General features: G+C 46.3%; 1 protein-coding gene across 1 annotated transcript in view; it reads right to left on the bottom strand.

Moving 5' to 3' along the window:
* CDK5RAP2 (CDK5 regulatory subunit associated protein 2) overlaps positions 1-20,245 on the bottom strand; it is a 165,023-nt gene that overhangs the window by 105,965 nt on the left and 38,813 nt on the right. Inside the window, exons 8-12 of the mRNA XM_090274639.1 lie at positions 18,005-18,167; positions 16,887-16,940; positions 15,906-16,025; positions 14,240-14,332; positions 8,022-8,240 (exon numbers count right to left, since the gene is read on the bottom strand). Coding sequence (XP_090130765.1) covers positions 8,022-8,240; positions 14,240-14,332; positions 15,906-16,025; positions 16,887-16,940; positions 18,005-18,167 — 649 coding nt within the window. The remainder of the gene's footprint in view (positions 1-8,021; positions 8,241-14,239; positions 14,333-15,905; positions 16,026-16,886; positions 16,941-18,004; positions 18,168-20,245) is intronic.

Raw genomic sequence — 20,245 nt, forward strand, 5'->3', positions numbered from 1 at the left:
TGAACCACGATATAGAGAGGAACTACTGTAGTGGTTTTTCAAAACGAGCCCCAGAAGCTCTAGCATTAGCGATGCTCAAGCCTTGCCAACTGTCCTTTTCCTCTAACCACGTGCTCCTCCAGAAACTGACTCAGTCGACTTGGGGAAAAGCATGGGTAGTTGTGTTTGATTTTAGTGAAAGAAGCCACCACCCTAAGGACTCTGCCAAGCCTCTCGGGTGCACCTGTCTCTGTTGCTTCTGAACCCAGGGGCAAGGGACAGAGGTTCAGAAACCCCTTTCCTACACCACCTCGCTGTAAAGCGGGTGCTACCACAGCAAGATCTGCGAGGTGGCATCGACTGAGTGGCCTCAATTTCTACCCTAATGGGCAATTTTCCTTTAGGATTCGTAGGTACACTCTCGACCAACAATGAGCTGAGCAGTGTCTTTGCATATCAGGGCTCTTTTGGCATAGGCTGCTTTTCAAAAAGTGGATTATTTAGAAAATAAACTGTCCCTACAATCTTAGCATCACGTTAGAAATGAAAAGCCAGGCCTAGTCCCTCCCTCCCCAATCAGCCAGTCTGTTTATCTCTGGCCAGACGGAGAATGGGAAGGTCTCATCCATCAAACTTCCACCTTATCAGGCTCCGCTGTGAGAAAGCTTGTCAGAGTGTTCCGCGGTTACCTTTAAATATACAAAGGAAACCTCCCCAAAATCTTAATGAGGTAGAGGGACACAGTGATGTACAATTTCCCAGAATTAGTACGAGACAGGGGTGTTCAAGCCCCGTTCTGTGGCGCCCCGAGGCCGCTGGGGGCTGTGGCAGAAGCAGGGCGCGGTAAAAGGGCAGGGGCGGGGGGGGTACCGGGCCTCCTGCCTCACTTCGCCCTGAGCAGCTTCTACTGCCACATATTTTTCTCTCCAGAAGAGTTCAGTTGAACAGAGAATCCACATGCTGAAACATAAATAAGTAAACAGAAGCCACTGGAACGCGGCAGCCCTTGTCACGGAGAACAAACGAACGTGCGTCACTGGCTGTGAGGACTGCGGAAGCACTGAGCACGGGGCTCACTGCGGTTGTCACTAGAAAGCTGGAAATAACGGACAAAGGAAATGAAGCTGTGCAGGGGTCAGGGCCCAGCTGAGTCACTTAACAGCTGTCAGGCACCAGGTGAGGCACCCCCCTCTCTAAAGGCCCACCTGGGTGACGCGCTGAGGCACACCTGCCCTCTCCTCCAGCCCGACTGCAGTCCCCCCCGGGGCCGGGCTCACGCAGGCCCACAAGCCTTTGCACAGGCCTTCCCTCCAGCCGGAATGCATCTGCATCTCCCATCGCCTTCAAGCATCAGCTCAAATCCGCCTGCTCTGGGAAGCTGCCCTCCCTCCCCGCCCCCCTCGCACAGTCCCTGTCTCTGTGCTCCCAAGGCATGACGAGGTCCATCTTTCTACCAGCACTGATGATGCTATATTTTAATTGGCCCTTTGTCTGCGTTTCTATTCTATTTCTCTACTAGACTCCTTCAGAGACTGCATCTGATTCGATTCCGTCCTGTACTCCCAGTGCCCAGGACAGAGCCTGGCTCAGAAATTCTAAAATGAGAACCAGATACCAAGGAAAGCCTTTCTGTTTGTGCCCCCAAACGACTAGAGCCATTCCATAAAGCTGATGGGAACAGCCTTTGAAACCAGCTCCCCGGCAGTCCATGCATGAGACACTGAGGTGCTCCGGAGTCTTGTCACTCTGGAAGGCCCTGACCCCCTTCTGGAGGGATCCATCAGATGGAAAGGAACGGACAAGCACTTTCTTCAGAGGAGAGGTGAGTGATGATCAAGGAAGAAATTTACAGCTTTGTTGACTTGACTGGTAAAAGAACAGCCCACATTTATTGTCGCATGAAGTCCTAAGCCAGCACTTGCCACACAAAGAAAAACAGAAAGGAGAGAAGAGAAGGACCATAACACACTGAGCACCTCCCTCTGTGTGCCGGGAACCACAGCAGGCATTTTCTCACTCATTACATTTTATTCTTCATTTATTTAACCCTAAAGTAGATATAACCAATTCCATTTTAAAGGAGAAAACATGACTTTGGAGAGGTTAAGTAACTGACTTAGAGGCCTCAAGTTAAGCACCGGCTGAAACTGAGATTCCAAATCAAGACCAGCACGGCTTTCCACTGTTCTGAAGACGCCTCCTAAAGATGCTAAGTGTCTAGCCCCCAAGGCGGCAGCATCATCACCATCATCGAAATAGCTACTGTTGTTCATTGATCACCTATGACGTGCCGGTGTGATGCTAAGTGACATAATCCCTACCACTAATCTGTTCTCCTGACAAGCAGCGGACAGCAGTTTGGAGAGGCAGTGACCGGCTCACAGTCCAACAGCTCACAAGTGGTGGAGCCAGGGTTCAGATCCAGTCTGACTCCAAAGTCTCTGCGTTCCGCATCTCCTACGAGAAACCGGAATTTGCCAAGACAGAACTTCTTCCAACATAGGACATTTAAACTGCATATGATTCTACAAGGATGCCAACTCAGAATCTTTACACCTGACTAAACAAAGAAAAAAAGGTAAGGAGAGCTTTGTCCCTGGGTAAAAACCACACTGCCTCAGGTCTGTGGTCTAAGCCCTGACCAGCCAGCCTATAGACATTGTCTCCAAGTGCCTTGTTTTGATTAAAGTTCACGAAGAGATGTTCTGAATGCTGTCACGATCCCATTTGGAGCTATCCATCAACAGATGCACGTGAGAATCGGAGGGGTGCAGGCTGAACTACCCTGAAATTAAACCCGCTCCTGTCAAAGCACATGGGATTAGCAGCTGGGTGACAGGTACAACTTTAATTAGATTTCTGGGCTTTAGCCAGCAAATGCATCCCCACAGAGCTAAGTGCCGAGGTACTGAGGCACACACCTGTCAGGGTAGCAGGTGAGAGGCCTTGTAACAGATGAACAGATGAGAGCATTACAAGACAGTCCGGGAAACATGGCTAAACCAGGGCCTAATGTACACTGCTTCTAAGGGAGAAGGAAAAGACTAGGACTTGCTCCTCTCCCCCACACACTCCGAACAGCACACAGACTGCCTGAACCAGAGAGAGCAAAGCTAAAACAAAGAGGTACCACTCTCTGTCACCTTCATCCAATGCACATATCCATCCACACATGCGCACACAAACATGCATGCACACATATACGCATGCAAACATGCATGCATGCACACAGAAAAAGGAGTCTTCTGTCTCTGGGGCCAAACAACGTATCAGAGTCAGAGAAGTGAGGGCAAGGATATAAGCATCCGAGCAGCACTCATGCCGCAGACCACAGAAGCAAGGGCACTTCACACGTCGCAGCAAGGACATCAACCTGGGGATAGTGGGGGGTTTTGTTTGCTTTTGCAAAGGCCTCTTGAACTTCCTCAAAGGGATATGGGTCCTTACAGCGGCACCAAGACATAACACAATGGAAGAGATCTACCTGGGAGACCCTCACTTTCTGACCTTTCTTGTAAGAAGTCTTCCAAAGTGAAAACCAAACTTGTATTCCCCAGAGCATACTCCCAGTGTCTGCACCGGTGCAAGGACTCAGTAAATGTCCCTCGAATCAACAAACGGACAAACTGCAAATTACAACACATGCCGGGTCAACTGGCAGTGTGGGTCACCACAATCACAGGCAATTAAAACAAACCTGAGAAATGACTCTCACGGTCAAACGTACCAGCACTCACACACAATCAGACACAGTGAATGCATATGCCTCTATCCAAGCTGCAGTTCCAGACAGGCATTGTCTCCTGCCGAAATGCTTAGAAGCAGGCACAATGCGACCGCAATAAATGTTTCTGGCATGAGCAAAGGATGGTTTGATCACATCCAAAAGAGAGCTGGTTGGCTTGCCATCAGAGAGAATTCAGGGAATGCTACAAAATCAAGTACTGCTTGATAGGGCACCACCGCAAAGGCTCTGAGGCGGGGCACATCTATACACAGGCTGCAGCATTTCCCACTGATTCTGCAGTTGTCTGAGAAACGAGAATAATGGGAAACAGCAAGACACGGCGCCAGGGACTGAAAACCTTAACTTAATGCTTACACGCTAACCGACTTGGATGACATTGATCTGGCCCTGTGCAAAACTGCTTTCACTGAATGGGCTATTGTCAAAGACTCTGTACTGCTCAGAGAACTCTTTATAAAGCCACCAGAGGCAATACTTCCCTCAGGCCTGAGTGCTGGCAAAAGCTGTCCTTTATTCTTAACATGTTCATCTTACAGACACTGGAGACCTTGTAACTGAATTTCCCTTTTTACTTTCGCTGCCAGGAGCTGCCGGCTGCATGTCAAGGCCCCCCCTTCAGGACCGTGACGGGCGTCACAACGTGCATTTCTGACTCACTGGTTCCTCTTTACCAGTCACCCTTCTTTCTCCTGGACCCTGATGTCTTTATTTTTTATTTTATTTAATTACATGACTATCCATAAACGTCTGAAAATGTTTTTAAAACAGCCAAAGAAATGTTACAATGTTTAAAGCTTCAAACAACCAGAATCCTTCAGGTTAGGTGTTCTTTTTTTGTTTCCACCAAAACAACATACACTCTCACACCTCTGTCCCTTCCCCTTCCCCTCCTCTCCCTTGTCTATCTAGTCACCTTAAACTCAAACTTCAGAGCAGTTCAAAGCTACTTTCCCCAGAAGCCGGCTCTGATCCTGCAAGCCACCTCCTTCCTCTGCGCTCCTGTGGCACTTTGTTTGTGTCTCTGTTATGGAACTGTCCCCATGCCAAATCGAGGGCCTGCTGAATCTGTGAATGGATCCTTTCCTTTGCCAGGACAGGAACAGTAAAAGGTCTGGTTTCCTGTTTGTTTGTTTCAATCCAAAAGCAACAGCAGCAGCAGCCGGTGAGTGCATGGTTCTAGTTCACCAAAGAGCCCAGTTAACAGAACACGCTGATCGGACGTGCAAGGGCGGTGTACACTCTTCCTCTGCATGCACCCTAGCACCGTGAGGCAAAAACACCATCCCATCACGTTCCCCCAGATTCTGCACCAGCCAGGGGCCCCAAGATCTGGTGTAAAACATTCACAGGAGACAGACACAACCAAATTCTTAGGTCATAACCAGAAGTTAAAGAAAGCTACCTCTGTGATACAAGACATGGGCAAAAAGAGAGAACCCACAGCCCCATCACGTTGTCCGAAACATACACATGACCTGTTGTAGACAAGCAGCCATGAGATGCCAGGAAGCCAGGTCGCAGGCACGCCCACCCAAGGGAAACGTGTAGAGGGCCAGCTTAGCGTGCGTGCCCAGTGTCCTGAAACAGGCTTCCTCTGGATGACGGCGCGTCCCCCTCCAAACACATGGTCCTAGGGCGAGCAGACGATGATGGCGCACACGCACACCGCTGACAAAGAAGAACGGCATGTGACCCACGCTGGGCGTCTCAGTACCTACCCCTCTGGCCATCCCAACAGGGAGCCCACAGGGGCAGGGGAGGGTGAGCCCCCTTCCTCTCTGTAAGGAACTGGGAAGGCGTGATCCCCGCAGGGCTGGCAGGGATGGGCCCGGCCACCTGGGGCTGCAGGAATTGGATGGCAGACACAGAAGCCAGCTCTCAGACAGGTACCAGTCCCAGCAGTGCCCCCTTCTCACAGTTTTAGTTATAAGGCAAGAAAGGTCCCGTCTTGCCTAAGAATATAGCTTTTTATCAACAACAGCTCAAAACTGTTGTAGAAACACCAGCATTTACATAAATAAGTGAATTACAGAACCAACACTATTTGACGATAGAGGGACAGGTAACAACAGCATTGCTATCTACATCTGGAGGTTCTGAAGAACCTCCTAATGTAGTTATCTAGCAGCTATTTATTGCCAAGAGTAAGTTATAACGCAAAAAAAATTACATACTTTATATATGACTGTGTGTGTGTATATATCTGCATAATCTATATGTATTCCCACATTCAAGTTTTATGGAATATTTTTATGATGATAGTGAAGGAGAATGGGGACAAACTATTTTAAACTAAATTTTTTAAAAAGCCCTGTTATCTCACAGGTTTTGTTAACCTAAAAAATTTGTAAGAGATACAAAAATTGACTAGGAAAACGGCACCTCTATAACAGGGCCTCTGGCCAGTCTTGCCCTTGCCTCAGCCCTAAAGACACACTACTCCAATCTCACTCCTTTCAATCTGTTCAAGCATCACCTCCCCCTGGAAGGATTCCCTGACTACTACATCCCACAGGATCTTCTGCACTGACTGTTACATTAATTAGCTCCGGATTTCAAACCGCTTTGCATTTTGTCATGTATAACATCCTCGGCTCCCTCAGAAAAATAAAACTTTCAGGTGCCACCCCTTGTGTTTCCATGAGCATTGAAACCAGGTATATTTAGCGTTCAATGACACCGAATAAATACAGGGAAGAGGTCTTTTAATCAATTGTAATAAACTAGTATTCTCTAATATTGCCAGTGACAACATACCTGGACCAGCCTTTTAGACAAGTAATTTGGCAGCATGATTAACTAATATAAAATCCTTGTACCATCTGACCCAGTGATCTCACTCCTCAGAATCCGTCTAGGGATTTCAAGAGAAAACGCCTTTGTGACGAAAGATGTTCACTGCAGCATTATTTAAACAGCCGAAATGGCCAACAGAGGAGAAAAGTATTAAGTGAATCATGAGAAATCTAGTCAATGAGGAGTATGTACCATTCAACATAATCACTCTGGAGTCTACACAGCATAGGGAGATACCAGGATAAAGGAAGTGACGTGGGGAGACGCCTGTGACAGAGGAGATAACATGGGGAGGTGCCCTATGTGATCGAAGAACACAGAGAGTGTTCAGCCTCTGATGAGACTGGCGGTCCAACTGCAGCAGGACTGAAGGGTGATACTGAAAAACAGGGACATTATTAAAGTGGTAGAATAGGTGACAATTTCTTATTTTTCTATATTCCCATTATTGCTCTCTTATGTTCATTAATGTTTGTGTTAAACTATACATTCTGTTTCAATTCTTTCATCAGCATTACCATGAAGATTTCCAACTATGACTCTTCGAGTCCCTGCCAACAGCAGCCACCAGAGCACTAACCTCTGACACCTGTGGGCTCTCTTTTGCGCTCTCTGCGCTAATGGCTTTTCCTGCCTCAGACTCCTGTGTGGGTAATTCCATTAACCTGAGCGCCAATGAGCGGAGTGTCAACGGTCGCTCAGACTCAGACCCTGTCCCATCTGACTGCACCAAGGCTTACGTATCTGGATGTGACTCTCAGGATGCTGACTACTTAAGTTTAAATATAATAAAAACTTTTAAATTCTTTTCTTACTGCCAAGTTCAGAGAAAATTTATTAATGTTAACACCCAATGCTGAATAGAGTAGTCTTTAAAAATCACTCACATAGAAAAATATGGTATAATCTTTCTGGAGAACAATTTTGAGTATATCTCTAACAGTCTTAAAATATTCATATTCTTTCACCCAGTAATTGTTTTTCTATCAGGAAAAAAAACAGTGGATAAATACTTGTATTTAAGGATGTTAGCTACAGCATTTGTATAAGGCAAAAAAAAGTGTAATGACCTAAATATCCTACAGTGAGAGACTAGTTAAATAAATTGTAGCACATCCAAGTAATGGAATATTACGCGAGCTTGCACAAAAAAAAAAAAAAAAAAAAAAAAGTGTTTTTGAAGAACGTTGACAACATGGCGACACATCAAAGAGACATCACAGAATTTAAAAAACAGATACAGCACCGCCTTTTCAGCCTGATGCCAATAACGCCTGGGGAGGTGGGAGGAGAAAGAAGGTATAAAAGGACTAAAATACCAACTAGTGAAGACATCGACCGGCCATTTCTAGGTGCTCAGATGAGTGAAATGTTTTCTTCTTTGTATTTTTCAGATTTTCTATGTTTTCTGCCATGAGTCTCCCTAAAGCCAGAAACAGCCTAACAGCCCCAGCCCACGGCACTGCCCGCTCTTCCAGAAGGGGCCGGGGGTGCTCACATGGATGGCGCCGTCCCCCTTGCTCTTCTCTCGGCGGGCTGCCTCCAAGTCCCTCTCTAGCTTCTCCTTCTCCTGCTGCAGGTCGCCCAGCTCCTGGGTGACCTTCTTCACGTTCCTGCGCAGTCTGTGGTTCTCTGTACTCTTGTGGAGGTTTTCTGTGTGCAGCTCAGCCAGGAGGGCCGCCTTTTCTAACAGAGCAGCTTCATAACCCTCAGGCCCCTAGAAGAGAAGGAAGAGAAGGGAGATAATTAACTTTCATAACTCATCAAACAAACCAAGGAAGGCTTGCTCCTTTTCACCTCGGGGTGAAACATTCAGGATCCAAAGCACAAATAATATGAAGATTTTGAAATAACTCAGGGTAATGTTTATGTATGATGTTGATGTTAAAGGGAAGACGGGAAGCTACTATTGTGCAAAAAAGAATTTTAAGACTAGAAGGAAAAAGAACAAAATGTTAACAGTAACTGTCTTTCACGCGGTGGGAATATAGTTGACTTTCTTCCTTCACTTCTGTGTATTTTCAAATGTTCTAAGGTTAATGAGCACATAACTTTTATAATTTTTTTTAAAAACATTTAAGTTACTTTCAAAAGGCAGAATCAACAGTTTCATTTGAAAAGCAGGGACGGATTCAAGCGCTGGAATGTTTATCTGCGTTAGAGAGGCTCAAGCCCAGAGTCAAAGGGAGAACCGCAGCCGTCAGCACGGTCGTCCAATGGCCACCCGAGAGGCCATGAATTCTGCAGAGCCCGGGCGCTAAATGTGTCAAGTACACTTCTATTTCATTAACACAGTTTACTAGAGGAATTACATATGTGATTATCAAGCATATGAAAAAATGTTGTAACTCACCAATCATCAAAAACGGCAAATTAAAACAAGCTTTCGTTTAACAAGTGAGATGGTTTTTATGAGACTATCCAGTGCTAGAGAGCTTACTGTGAAATGACACCATTAATATTCACTTTTCAAGAACTAACCAAGCATCTAGAAGCCAGGAAATATGCTGGCAGGAATGTAAATTGATATAACGCTGATGGACAGATTATATGTGTTGAGTGTGTGTGTACCATATAAACATATTCACACTCACGCCAATAATCCCATTCCCAGAATTCAATCTCAGGGAAAGAATTCAAAATATAGGACGCAGGGAGTCTTATACACAATGTCACTCATCACAGAATTACTTAGAACAGTGAAAAATAAGAAACCACCTAAATGTGCAAGAATATGAAAATGGGTAAAATATGATAAAGCTGCACAATAAAATCTTAAAACTGTATTTACAGAGTTGATGATACGAGAATATTTCCATATTTCTAAGTCATAATGTTATATGAAAAAATAGAAAACCAAATTATAAATGACCTAAAAAAATAAAATGCATGCATAGAAGAAAGCTAGAGGAAAAATATCAAAATGTTAACAGTAGTTGGGTGATTTCCCAGTTTCCCTCTTTTTCATTCTTTCAAATCAACCAAAAAAAAATTTTTTGAAGCATAAATAACACTTATAATCAGGAGAAAAGAGACTTATTATTTTTTAATCTGTTCTCTGAATTAGACTGAAGGTCACAATTAAGATTTCTAAAGCAAAGAACACCTGAGCTGTCAGGTCACGATTCTGACTGGGGAGGAAAGTGACTGCTCCAGCTCCCTGGCCCGTCCAGGAAATCTGTCTTCACCACCACGGACAGGTAAGTCTTCACTGTTCAGGAGAGACAGGCTACCGCCTCGCTAACCTGGAGGTGGAGAGGCTCTGCCGTCCCTGGGCCGCCTACAGCCCAGCCACCTGTTTCCCCAAGTGCTATTCAGGACAGAGCAGCAGAGACTGAGGGAGAAAGCCATTCACAATTCAGAGTAGGTTGTACAGAAGCTTCCGGTTTGGATTCCTTTAAAATTAAAATAAATAAAAAGAAGTGAGAAACCTAGGTCACAGGCAAAAAAAAAAAAAAAAAAAAAAAGTATCTGAGGCGGTGTTTATTTAAATAAACTGAAAAAATAACAAAATAAACAATGACTGGGAAAATGCCCATCACGAACAATTTTCATAGTTAGCTTTTATTAAACACTGACTATATATGTGGAGCCAAAACAGATACATTAATCTCTACTCATACCAGCCCTACGAGGTACACGTTACTATCCCTGGTTCAGGAACTGAGGCTCAGCACTGTCAAATGACTCACTTGTCATCAGACCATAAACGATTAAATTCAGAATTCGAATGACTCCAGAACCTACGTTCTTTCCACAGCAGATTCCAATTAACACCAATAAACCACCAAGAATTAAAACGAGAACTGAATGCAAGGGTGGATGGCTAGAGACAGGGACACAGAAGAGCAATGGTTATTACTAAAATAACAGTTATCAAGTGATGAAAGTTCCAGGGATTATCACGCATATTACGGCAAAGTGTCTTTAAAAATCCAGGCTCAAAGAATTCAAATTCATACATTCTACTTACTTCATAAAAATTCTTTTCACATTAAATTTTCCTTAAATGGCCCAGTAAAAACCTTCTTCAGAGTTTTTTACCTTTTTCTGCATGATACCCTGCTTTTTGAATCCCATCTCAGGAATTAGATGCCTCTAAACAGCGGAAAACATTTGGCCCAATTAGACATGGTCAGAAACTGAAGGCCAGATACAATATTAAACAGATCATTCTTCCCCACTGTGCAGAAACAAGATGTGTTTACTAGAGTCAGAAAGCTCAGAGTTCAAAGACCAGTTATTGGGAGAAGTTAACATCTCTGAAGTCCAGTTTCCTCATCTGTGAGAGTAACAATCTCTAGTTCACAGGACTGCTGTGCAGATTAAATGACACGTGAAGTTCCATTTCAGTGGGCGCAGGATAAATAAACCTAGTTCCTCTTTCCATCACTTACTCCACCATCTTTTACTCCCAACTGAAAAGATCCCATGGAGCGTTCCCATAAACTAAAAGCCATGTACACAATACCATTAGTAGAGAATGTGAAAAACAGACCAAAGTCACTACCGTATTTTTATGCCAGAAGACACTCCATCCAACTTAAGGATGAGTTCACAACACTTACTGAGCTATGACCTGTGCTCAGACTTGCTGATGCACAAGCAGGCTTGGAGACCCCAAGGTTACAGAGTTCACGAAGAGCAGAGTCGGGATTCAGATCTATGTCCCACACCATGTTCTTCCCAGAACAAATAATATGGACTGAAGGTAGTTGTTTAAAGTTTGTTTTAAAAGCACAGATACACAAACACGTGCGCGCGCACGCGCACTTATCAAACTGCTGAGGTCTGAGTGAGGTCAATGGAGCGCTCCAATGCCAACTGTACCAGCTGTGACCATGAAGGGTAAAGGCACACCCTTCTACTGCATGTGAGTCTACAATTATCCCAAAATTAAAATTATTTTTAAAAGATTGGGCAGATCTATTTTTACTGCCATAAAAAAAATACTAGATGGAAAGAAAAGATTATAGAACAAAGTACATACTGCAATCCTATTTAATTTTTCAGAGGTTTTATGTAGATATATATAGAAATGTGCATTAAAAGAGTCAAGGTGTTAACAGTGAACATCTTTAGATGTGAGTTTATTGGTGACTTTTATCAACCTTTTCCACTATTTTAATTATTGTATAAATTTTCTACAATGTGCAGATTTACAGAATACTTTTATAGCCAGACAGGGAGGGGAGGAGGAATAATGCTCTTTCCAATTTGAACATATATTTTTTAAATAGGTTAAAAAAATGTTTTTTAAGTGGGTACAGCCAGCCCACATGGTAACCTTCACGGAGTCACACGTGTGACTGGCATTCACGTCTCTGCACTGTGACAATTGCTCCAAGGGTCTGAACATGACTTGATGTTGCTTCAGTGTCAGGCTTGAGGCCAAGCAACCCCGTGAGCTTTGGCTACGTCCCTCAGGCTGCAATTAGCTTAAATCATATGACACCCCAGAAAAGTCCCAATGCACTCAAGTACACCTCACGATGAAATAACCAATATAAGAGCCCTCTGTGTGTTGACTCACATAATCAGAGTAGCAGAAAGAAAGACTCTGGAGTCAGGCTTAAGTTCAAGTCCCAATGACCTGTCAAAGGGTCCACACGCTACCTTCATAGGTAAGAATTAAATGACTACTCTCAGAACAGCCAACCAGACATGAAGCAGCTGATCTCTACACGGAAAGAAACCTCACCAACGCTGTACATGACCAAAATCTCAGAAATCATTCTGAAAGTCTTCTGAGTTCGACTGAGGGGTATAAATTTAATAAATGTACGTACAAATCTGATAACCATGAAATGTATAACACTATTTACTTTCCTGACAGGCCCAACATTAAGTAAAATATCACAATGCTTGTAAGGATGTCTGGTCTCTACTTGTGAATTGCCAATATTTTCTTTTCTCAAGCAGTGGGAAACATGAATGGTTTTCCTAAAAAATCAGCTTTTAAAGCTTGCCATTTTCTAAGGAAGAAAAAAAAAAGAAAAACTCAGAGAAAAATGTAATCTCGGATCCATGGGTGGGGAAGACAAGTCTGAGATTCCAAAAGCAGAGGTTTGTTTATGTTTCTAGTGCACCAGGATTTAAACTGAATTTCCTCAATTCCTCTTATTGTGAACCAAAGCTCTGCAGAAGATACGGCACGAGATGTGAATCTTAAGAACCAAAGAGTATCAGATGAGACTGAGCTTCGGCTTTGTAACTAAAAACATAGGTGAAGGGGTGAAAGGGAAGAGCTTAGGCAGTATGGACTTATTCAGATAACAGAGCTTTATTCACTACGTTACTAGTAATAGGTACAAACTGTCTAGGGAAACTAGACACATGAGAAGAAAGTGTTAAAAGAATGAATAACAAAGAACTAAAATTAGCAAGAGTGAAGGAAGTTCAAGAGGATGACCAGCAGGAGCCCTTGCAGTATATTGGGGGGGTGCGGGGGGGGGGGTGCGGGGCATGCGAGAGGCAGGTCAAATCATCAAGACCCGGAACAGAAACCTGGCAGAGAGCAAGCAGGACTGAAGAAGCCAGGGGACGGGAGCTACGGGGTGACAGGTAAAAACGAAGGCTTGGGACTGGGAATGGCTCTGGGGCCGTCAGACTCTATCGCTTCCCACTTCTGCAGCCCTGAGAAAGTTACTTGAATCTCTGAACTGGATTTCCTCAGCAGCACAAGGATACTACCAGTGAGTACTTCACGGAGCTGTGGTGCAGGTTCATTGAGATAATCCATGGACAGCACTTTGCAATAACTACGTTTGAATCCTGGCCCTGCCCCTTGCTGGCTGTGCGGCAGTGAATAAAGTAAGCTGCGTTTCTTCACTGAGCCTCAGAAACCCCACAGATACAAGGGGGATAAATATCTCCCCCACAGGACTGTCGTCGGCAGCCGTCTGTCTCGAGAGACGATGGTGTAGCTTCTTAAGAGTCTATCTGCACCGCCGAGAATGGCTGTGCAGTCCGACTCGGGAGTGACACGGTATCTGTCTCCTCCCATGTTGAATCGACATCTTGCGATGACGCTGGAGTGTCCTCTCCAGTGAAGCTGAAGCTACAGAGCCTGGGCAGGGTGATATGGAGGGTCTGCTGTTGCCCATGCAGCAGACCCCCCCTCTCTTCGCAGCTGAAGGGTCCAAGGGAAAGACGGAGTCAATACAGCTTGGCTTCAGGTGCGCCGCAGGAGTTGCCGGTGTTGACTACAACGTCAAACCACCTTAGGGACTCCGGCTCCGGATTTTCTGTCGGGGTTTACTCCCCTAGCCTTTCCCCTGAAGAGGTATGCCGCAAGGCTGCGGAGGTTTTTTGGAGTCAGAGTTTTCCTTCTCTGATGTGCCCTGACTGGAAGATCAAACCAGCGACACTTAGCTCGCAGGCCGACGCTCAATCCACTGAGCTAAACCAGCCAGGACTGTACCAATGAAGTAAGATAACCCACACATTTTGCATAGTCTACGAATTGTACAAAGTAAACCCAGCACTCCTAACTGAGGAGTAGTTACCATCATTATCAATACTCTTACCATTATCATATTGAAGAGGGGGCTGGAGAATCACCAAAACTGGTAGAGAAGTTCCTTTAACTAGAATGGGATAGTTCTATTATGAAAGATGGCTGAGTTTTCCTCGGTTCCTTTCAGCTGCAAAGTCCTGACCTTGCCAGGAGTAAGGACCAAAGAGAAAACCACTTCACCCAAAGTGAAAACCTACCTGGAATTTCTGGGTCTGTGTCTTCTGCTGGGCTTCTTTGGCTTTAGCAAAGGCAGCACTGAGCTCTTTGATTTCAGAGTTAAGTTCTTCAACCTGGGTAAAAATAAGCTACAGTCAAGTATGCAACTGGGCTCCTATCTCTGCACGGCCCAAACGCTTTAACTGCTGAATTGTGCTTATATTCAAGGTCTTTGCAGTCAGAAAAGTAGGATTTCTGGTCTGGCTGTTTACTACATGGATGACTTCGGGCACGGGACCTAATTAATCTCTTTGAGACTCAATTCCCTCAACTATAAAATGAAGATACTATCACTCATCCAACCATAGCATTGCTGGGTTACGTGAGGTAATGTACAGAGATGCTAAAATAATGCCTAGCTCATACTGTTACTTACTGTGACTGTCCATATAGATGACCCACCCAACCACCTAGCCTGGCTACTCCCATGGTCACACCCTATACGTTTCTGGCACCCGGAACTGCTCCACCCCTGGTGCCAGCACATACTGAAGGTCTCTAACTTCAGCTGGGCCCAGAACTCCCAACACATGATACAAATTATAGCCCCTATTATCATGAACCAGCTCTCTGCTGCATGTGACAATGGTGATTACTCACTCTCTTTCCCCACTTTAGCTTCTCCAACTCCACAGCTTCCTGGTTAGCTCCACACCACTGCCACCTCTCCAGCTTCCTCTCTCACCTCGCGGAAGTTCTGCACTGGGTGCTCTGGCCACCTAAAACTGCTTTTGGTTCCGCCAAAGCATATCGGGCTCTTACTCCACTGAATGCCTTGACCAATGTTCTCGCCGCTGTATGAATCGGCCTCCTCTTCTCTGTCCCCCTTCCCAGCCAACTCCTACACATACTTTAAGACACCTTCCCCTCACAGTACCACCCCCCCTTCCCAAACACACTCCCTAAGCTGGATTAGGTCCCCCTCACTCCACCTCCACAGCCCCCTGCATGTCCCTCCATCACAACCTTCATTGTCAGTCTTCCCCACTAGGCTTGTGAGCAGAGCTGGATTTTCTCTGTTCCTGTGCCGACCATAGCTACTGAGGCACAACAGACCGCGATACCCACGACAGGAGCACAGCGGTCATTCAGCCACCACCTTGGATCCCAAAGACAACAACCCAGGTAACCATCTAACTACCTTGGCCTTTCTACCCACAGTGCCTTCATCTCGATGTTAAGCTTTCAGAAGATGAGATCTGCATTGTCCAGTACGGTAGCAACCAGCCTCCTGTGGCTACTGGGCACTTGACATTGGTTAATCTGACTTGAGATGTGCTGTAAGCATATCTGAACTTCAGATTTTTAAAAATCTTAAATACTTCACTATTACTTTTGTTCTATTGATTAGATGTGGAAATGATAATATTGTCATATATGCTAGTTAATTTCACTTGCTTTTTACTTCTTTTGATATGGCTATTAGAAAAATTAAAATTATACAGGTAACTCCCATATTTGTATTGCACAATGCCGGATTAGACACTCCAGGAGAACTTCTGATTGACTGAAGGCTCCTTGCCCCCCTTTCTACAGTCACCCCAGCTCTCTTATAAACATTTTACGTAAACCTAAAAATTCAGGGTAGGACAGGTCAGTCACAGAAGCTCGTAAAGAAAAATCTCACTTGAGGTGTATCAGACATACCTCTTTTTCCTTTGATTTCAATGCCATGGTTAGACCCTGAATGGCTTTATCCCTCTTTAAACTATTTTTCTTTTCCGTAGCAATTTCTCTTTCCTTCTCTCTCAGGTCCTCCTGAAGTGCCTAAATTAGATTAGAAAAAGATTCACTAAAGTGATGTGTTCCAACCAAAATGCATTGTAAATATATCTTTAAGAGCACATTCAAATGCAGTTATTCTATCTTATTCCTGTCAGCCTGTGATTAATGTTTCCAAGTAGAGCCGAACGTAGTGGCATCAGCTCCAAGTCACTGTGTTACCGCTCACAGCAGCAGGGCCAGGGGGAAGGAAGGGGATCAGATCAGTTAGAACGATGACAGCTATTCCTACAGGAAGGACTCCAATGCCTTCTGGAATTTGAATGCAGTCACATCAGTGTCTTTGAAACCACACCAGGTTATTTGGGGGAAACAACAGATCATTAATTTCATTCCTTAATGCTACGAAAGCGAGCAGAGAACTTAGTTTGATGGAGACAGAACATATACATTTATAGTCTGAGTTCATTTCTAAAGATAATCACTGCCGCCTCCCTCCCAGGCTGTCGTGAGGATCAAATGAGATCACGGACGTGCAAGTACTTTCTAAGCTGGCAGGTGCTCTACAAGAGCCAGCTGCCGTGACTAAGGGACTGTGGAGCAATGGCTTTGGAATCAGACTGTAAGTCTGAATCCCTGCTGTACCTCCGCCAAGCTACGTGACCTTGGATGAGGGACCTCACTGCTCTGAGCCTCAAGGGCCACATCTGCAAGATGGGAAGGCCTGCCTCATGGAGTTATTACAAAGGCTGAGAAACCTTTTCCATAGGGCCTAAAGCTTGACTGGCAGACAGTAGCATTCGATGAGTGACAGCTAATGCCACACAGAATTACCTACTGCACTCAGAATAAAGCAAGAGCCAAGGATAAATCTTCAACACATTTTTAAGAATTGTATCAACATACCTGGATCCTCTCTTCAAAGCGATTTCTCTCTGTCTGGCGCTCCATTTGTGCAGCCTATGAAAACGCATTAATTGGTGCCCAGAAGGGACCCACAATCCACAGCTTCCCCAGAACCCTAAGAATGAGCACCTCCTTTACTTGCTGTTCCCCTTGCTGTGGAACTCAGGAAAGCAAGTGCCCACTCCTGTCCCACCCAAGTGAAGAAAAATGTGAAGATGAGCAACCCACAGAGAGTAAACCAAGGAGCCACTGGACAATGAAAAGGAACAGGGCCGAGGAAGTGAGACAGACGGTTCCGAGGAGCAAGAGACAACGGCTGAGGACAGCCAGCGCCTAACTGGTGAGGCCACAGAATTCACTGCTGTGTGCGGGACAGAGGAGGCCCTGCTCCGTAAAGAAGCTGAGACCTTCCATGAGCGCCCAGAGTGTCTCCTAAGGAGAACATACCGCACACAGCAGCCACCCAGGCTCCGGCAAGAACGGGACGGTGTGGACTAGGCCTACCTGCACGTCCAGGTCCTGCCCACCCTCTTCCAAAAGCTGGCCGAGGAGGGCACCCAGTGTGGGGAGGGGTCCAGGGAGGCTTTCGGGTCAGTACTAGTAACCCACCTCTTGGAGCCTAGGAAAATATAGCAACTACTCTGAGCCAAGGCGAGGGGCCGTGATCCCCGCCTCACCCGCGGCCAGGATTAAATGAGGCGGCGCACTGAATCCCTCCACGGGCTGCCGCCCAAACCAGTGAGTGCCCTGCCCCGCTGCCTCTGAAGTCTCAGACCAGAGATGGCCTTCAGCCTGCCTCTAGCCGGGTAAGTACCATAACGTTATCCCAAGAAAACCCAAAGGATGAAAATAAAGTCTCTGGGCAGCAACAAATTAACACACAGTGCAACAGGCGCGCAGGTATGGACTGTTTCCTTAACCCCCCCCATGAACACAAGGCTGGAAGGGGACGCATGTGCCGGCGCCCCCGGCAGAGGGAGGCTCTGCTCACTCCTCCGCTGATGGGGGGTGACACTGAGAAGCAGACTGTGGGTGAGCCGTGGGGACTGAAGGGGCATCCCATCTCCCGGAGTCTGGCCTGCTCAGTAAAGTCCCCGCTCCGTGTCCTCCCGCCTCACCTCACTGTCTCTCTCCTTTTCCTCCCTCCGAGCAGCAGAAAGTCCTTGGCGCTCTCCCGATGACACGTTCTCATCAGGAGACATCATCTGAGATTTCTCCTCTTGAAGGCACTGAATTAAAGCCTCTTTGCTCTTCAAAGACAGCTTCAAGTCCTCAATCAGTCTAAAAGAGAACAAAATTTAAATATTAATTCTAGGCCGTTCTCTCAGCTCAGTGGAGCAGGAGGAGGTAGGAAATGGGGCCATGCATCTTCAAAGTAGACACATCCAATGACTGAACACGAACAAAATCACATTTTGCAAGTCGGAGATTAAGGACCAGAATTCACGTGACCTTAACTGTCCCCTCACCCCCAGCCTCCCAGGCACCAGACTAGGGTCTGACTGAGTCACAGCCCTGCTCAGACACCCAACAGCCCCACCACCGAGAGCGGTGGATTACTACTTCTTTGGCCAAGAAATCTCCTTTCCTATAAAAATCTGGCACTGAAAGCTAAACAAACATGACCAATAAAGCAGACTATTCTGGTAAATGCAAAAAAAAAAAAAAAAAAGGAAGGACGTCTCTCCAAGGCATCTCAGGTCAAAGGTTAAAATGCACTGTCTTCCGGGATAAAGACCAAACTCCTCCGCAAGGCGGCCCGGCCGAGCTTTCAGGGCCTAGGACAGAAGCCGGGCTGTGCTGCGCCCCCAGACCTTCGCGCACACGCCTCCCTGCACCCCACTCCCACCTCCACCTGATAAGCGCCCAGGCTCAGCTCGGCATTATTCTCCCAGGGGGGCCTTTGCCAACCGACACCCCCGGCGGCCCCTCAGGTAGAGCCGAACACGTCCTTCTCGAGGCCACCAAATTACCTCTATCACCTGTTCGCTGACAACAGCCGCATTATTTCGGCTCTCTGAGCCTGCATTTCCTCAGCTATAAAACGGGGGTAACTTGCTTATGTGGAATGGAGATAAGCTATTTAAAACGAACCTCCACCGCTCCAGGCATATGGCAGAACTCAACAAATGACAGTTGCTATAATTATTACTTTTCCTTTTAGCACGCGATGATGAGCATTTTGTCGAAGGACCCTACGAAGAGTGTCTCTAGCTGAGCCTAAAAAGCAACGCACTCGGGCGGAAAGGGGACCGGCTCCCAGGGTGAAGGTGAGGAGGGGGCTAAGGGCAGTCAGAGCCCCCGGCGGCGCACGGGAAGGGGACGCATGTGCCGGCGCCCCTGCAGAGGGAGGCTCTGCTCACTCCTCTGCTGACAGGGGGTAACACTGAGAAGCAGACTGTGGGTGAGCCGTGGGGACTCAATCTGCCAGAGTCCGGTCTGCTCATTAAAGTGCCCCTCCGTGTCCTGTCACCTCACCTCAGTGCACTGGCTGAACATTTGTACCTCCCCTAAAGTGATGGCATTATGGGGGTGGGGGGAGGCTTTGGGAGATGAGGTCATGTGGGTGGAACTCCCATGAATGGGACTGGTATCTTATCAGTGAAGCTCCAGAGGTCCCTTGCCCCTTCGCCAGTGGGGACACAATGAGAAAAAGGACCTGAGAGGGGGCCCTCGCCTGACCATGATGGCACCCTGAACTTGGACTTCCGGCATTCAAAACTGTAAGAAATAAATTTCTATTGTTTATAAGCGACCCAGAGCGGGGTATTCTGCTATGGCACCAAATGGACTAAGACAACCGGACATGGAGGGAACCGGCAGCACCAGTACAAGGCCCCCAAAAGCAGGAAAGAGGAGTAAGAGTGCCCTCTAGGGGCTCGGCTCTGAAATCATCACTTAATCAACGGGAGAGACAGAAAGTCACCCAACTGTACACTAAAATGAGTGCTGTGTCCGTGTGCAACTCATACCTTGATAACACTGATTTCTTAGTTACCTTAAAGCAAGTTCTAGCCGGGGACGGACATGAGAGGGGCCGGGCCCCCCTCAGGGGGCAGCAGCGCTCGGGCAGGACCATGGCCCCGTCCTCCCGCACCTTCCAGGTTTCCAAGAGCATCCAGAAATCCAGGCTCTTACATAAAATTAAGACTTTTAAAAATATTAGCAACTAGTTAAACTTCAAAAGAAAAAGGAAATCAGATAAAACATATCTGCTGGCCAGACGTGACCTGCAGCACTCCTCACTGTCAGCTGCCTGGAAGATACAGACTAGCTTTGAAGTCCAATCGAAGGACAACAAGTAGCGAACACAGGTACCTTCGAAAAGGGTGGTGAGGGGGCAAAACATCCTTGTGAGG

Source organism: Furipterus horrens, unplaced genomic scaffold, assembly GCF_987537825.1.
Source record: "Furipterus horrens unplaced genomic scaffold, mFurHor1.1.pri manual_scaffold_4, whole genome shotgun sequence".
In the NCBI taxonomy this organism is placed as follows: Eukaryota; Metazoa; Chordata; class Mammalia; order Chiroptera; family Furipteridae; genus Furipterus; species Furipterus horrens.